General features: G+C 64.1%; 1 protein-coding gene across 1 annotated transcript in view; it reads right to left on the bottom strand.

The window, feature by feature from the left end:
* RUNX2 (RUNX family transcription factor 2) overlaps positions 1-565 on the bottom strand; it is a 127,426-nt gene extending 126,861 nt beyond the window's left edge. The window contains exon 1 of the mRNA XM_029243528.1: positions 209-565. Within this exon, the coding sequence (XP_029099361.1) occupies positions 209-224 (16 nt within the window). The 5' untranslated portion in view covers positions 225-565. The remainder of the gene's footprint in view (positions 1-208) is intronic.
* Positions 566-771: the final 206 nt, after the last annotated feature.

A 771-nucleotide genomic window follows, 5' to 3' on the forward strand; every position in this document is an offset into this window, starting at 1 on the left:
AGGAGGTGGCGGTGGGCGGGCGAGAAGAGGAGAAGGCGATCTACGAGGCCCCTGCTCGCCCGCGCCGCTGCCGCCGCCGCCGCCTCCTCCGCGGCGGCCGCCGCTCCCCCCGCGCCGGCTGCACACTCAGATTCCTCCCGCGGCGGCTGCCAGCCCGGCTCCCCGGCTCGGCTCCTTCCTTTCCCTTCTCCTCTTCTCGCCCTCTCACCGCCACCTCCTCGCATCCACTCTCTCCTGCTCTTTGCAAAGCACCCCTGACCCTCGTGCTTCGAGGTGCCAGGAGGTAAGTCGCGGGCAGCGGATCTCGGGGCAACGGATCTCGAGCCTGCGAATCGCAGCCGCTGCCGCCGCCCGCCGGCCGCGAGAAGGAGCCCCCGGGGCGCCGCGCGCAGCTTCGGAAGCCGAGAGAGGCGGCCCCGGTCTACGGGGATCTCGCCTGGTCGCGTCCTCTTGCTTCTCGCCTCCTCCCCCCAAGACAAGGAACCCCCTCTTGGTCGGAGGAGGTTGAAGCTGAGACGCCAGAGAGCCGCCGGCTGATCTGACTGTCGTTATTTTTCGTTGTAACTTCAGGAGAGGAGGAAGGAAAATTCTTGAGCGTCTGTGCTGACTTCTCAGCTCTCTTCACCCTTCCCCCACCCTACCCCCCCTCCACCTCTGCCGGAGCGGCTCCCGAGGGAAAAAAAGATTTTGCAGGGTTTGGGTGGGGTTTTTTTGTTTTGTTTTGTTTTTGTTTTTTACTTAAGTGACACAAAAAATTGGGATGGAGGGGAC

The sequence above is a fragment of the Monodon monoceros genome, unplaced genomic scaffold, assembly GCF_005190385.1.
Source record: "Monodon monoceros isolate NGI ecotype Baffin Bay Population unplaced genomic scaffold, NGI_Narwhal_1 Super_Scaffold_3, whole genome shotgun sequence".
NCBI lineage: Eukaryota > Metazoa > Chordata > Mammalia > Artiodactyla > Monodontidae > Monodon > Monodon monoceros.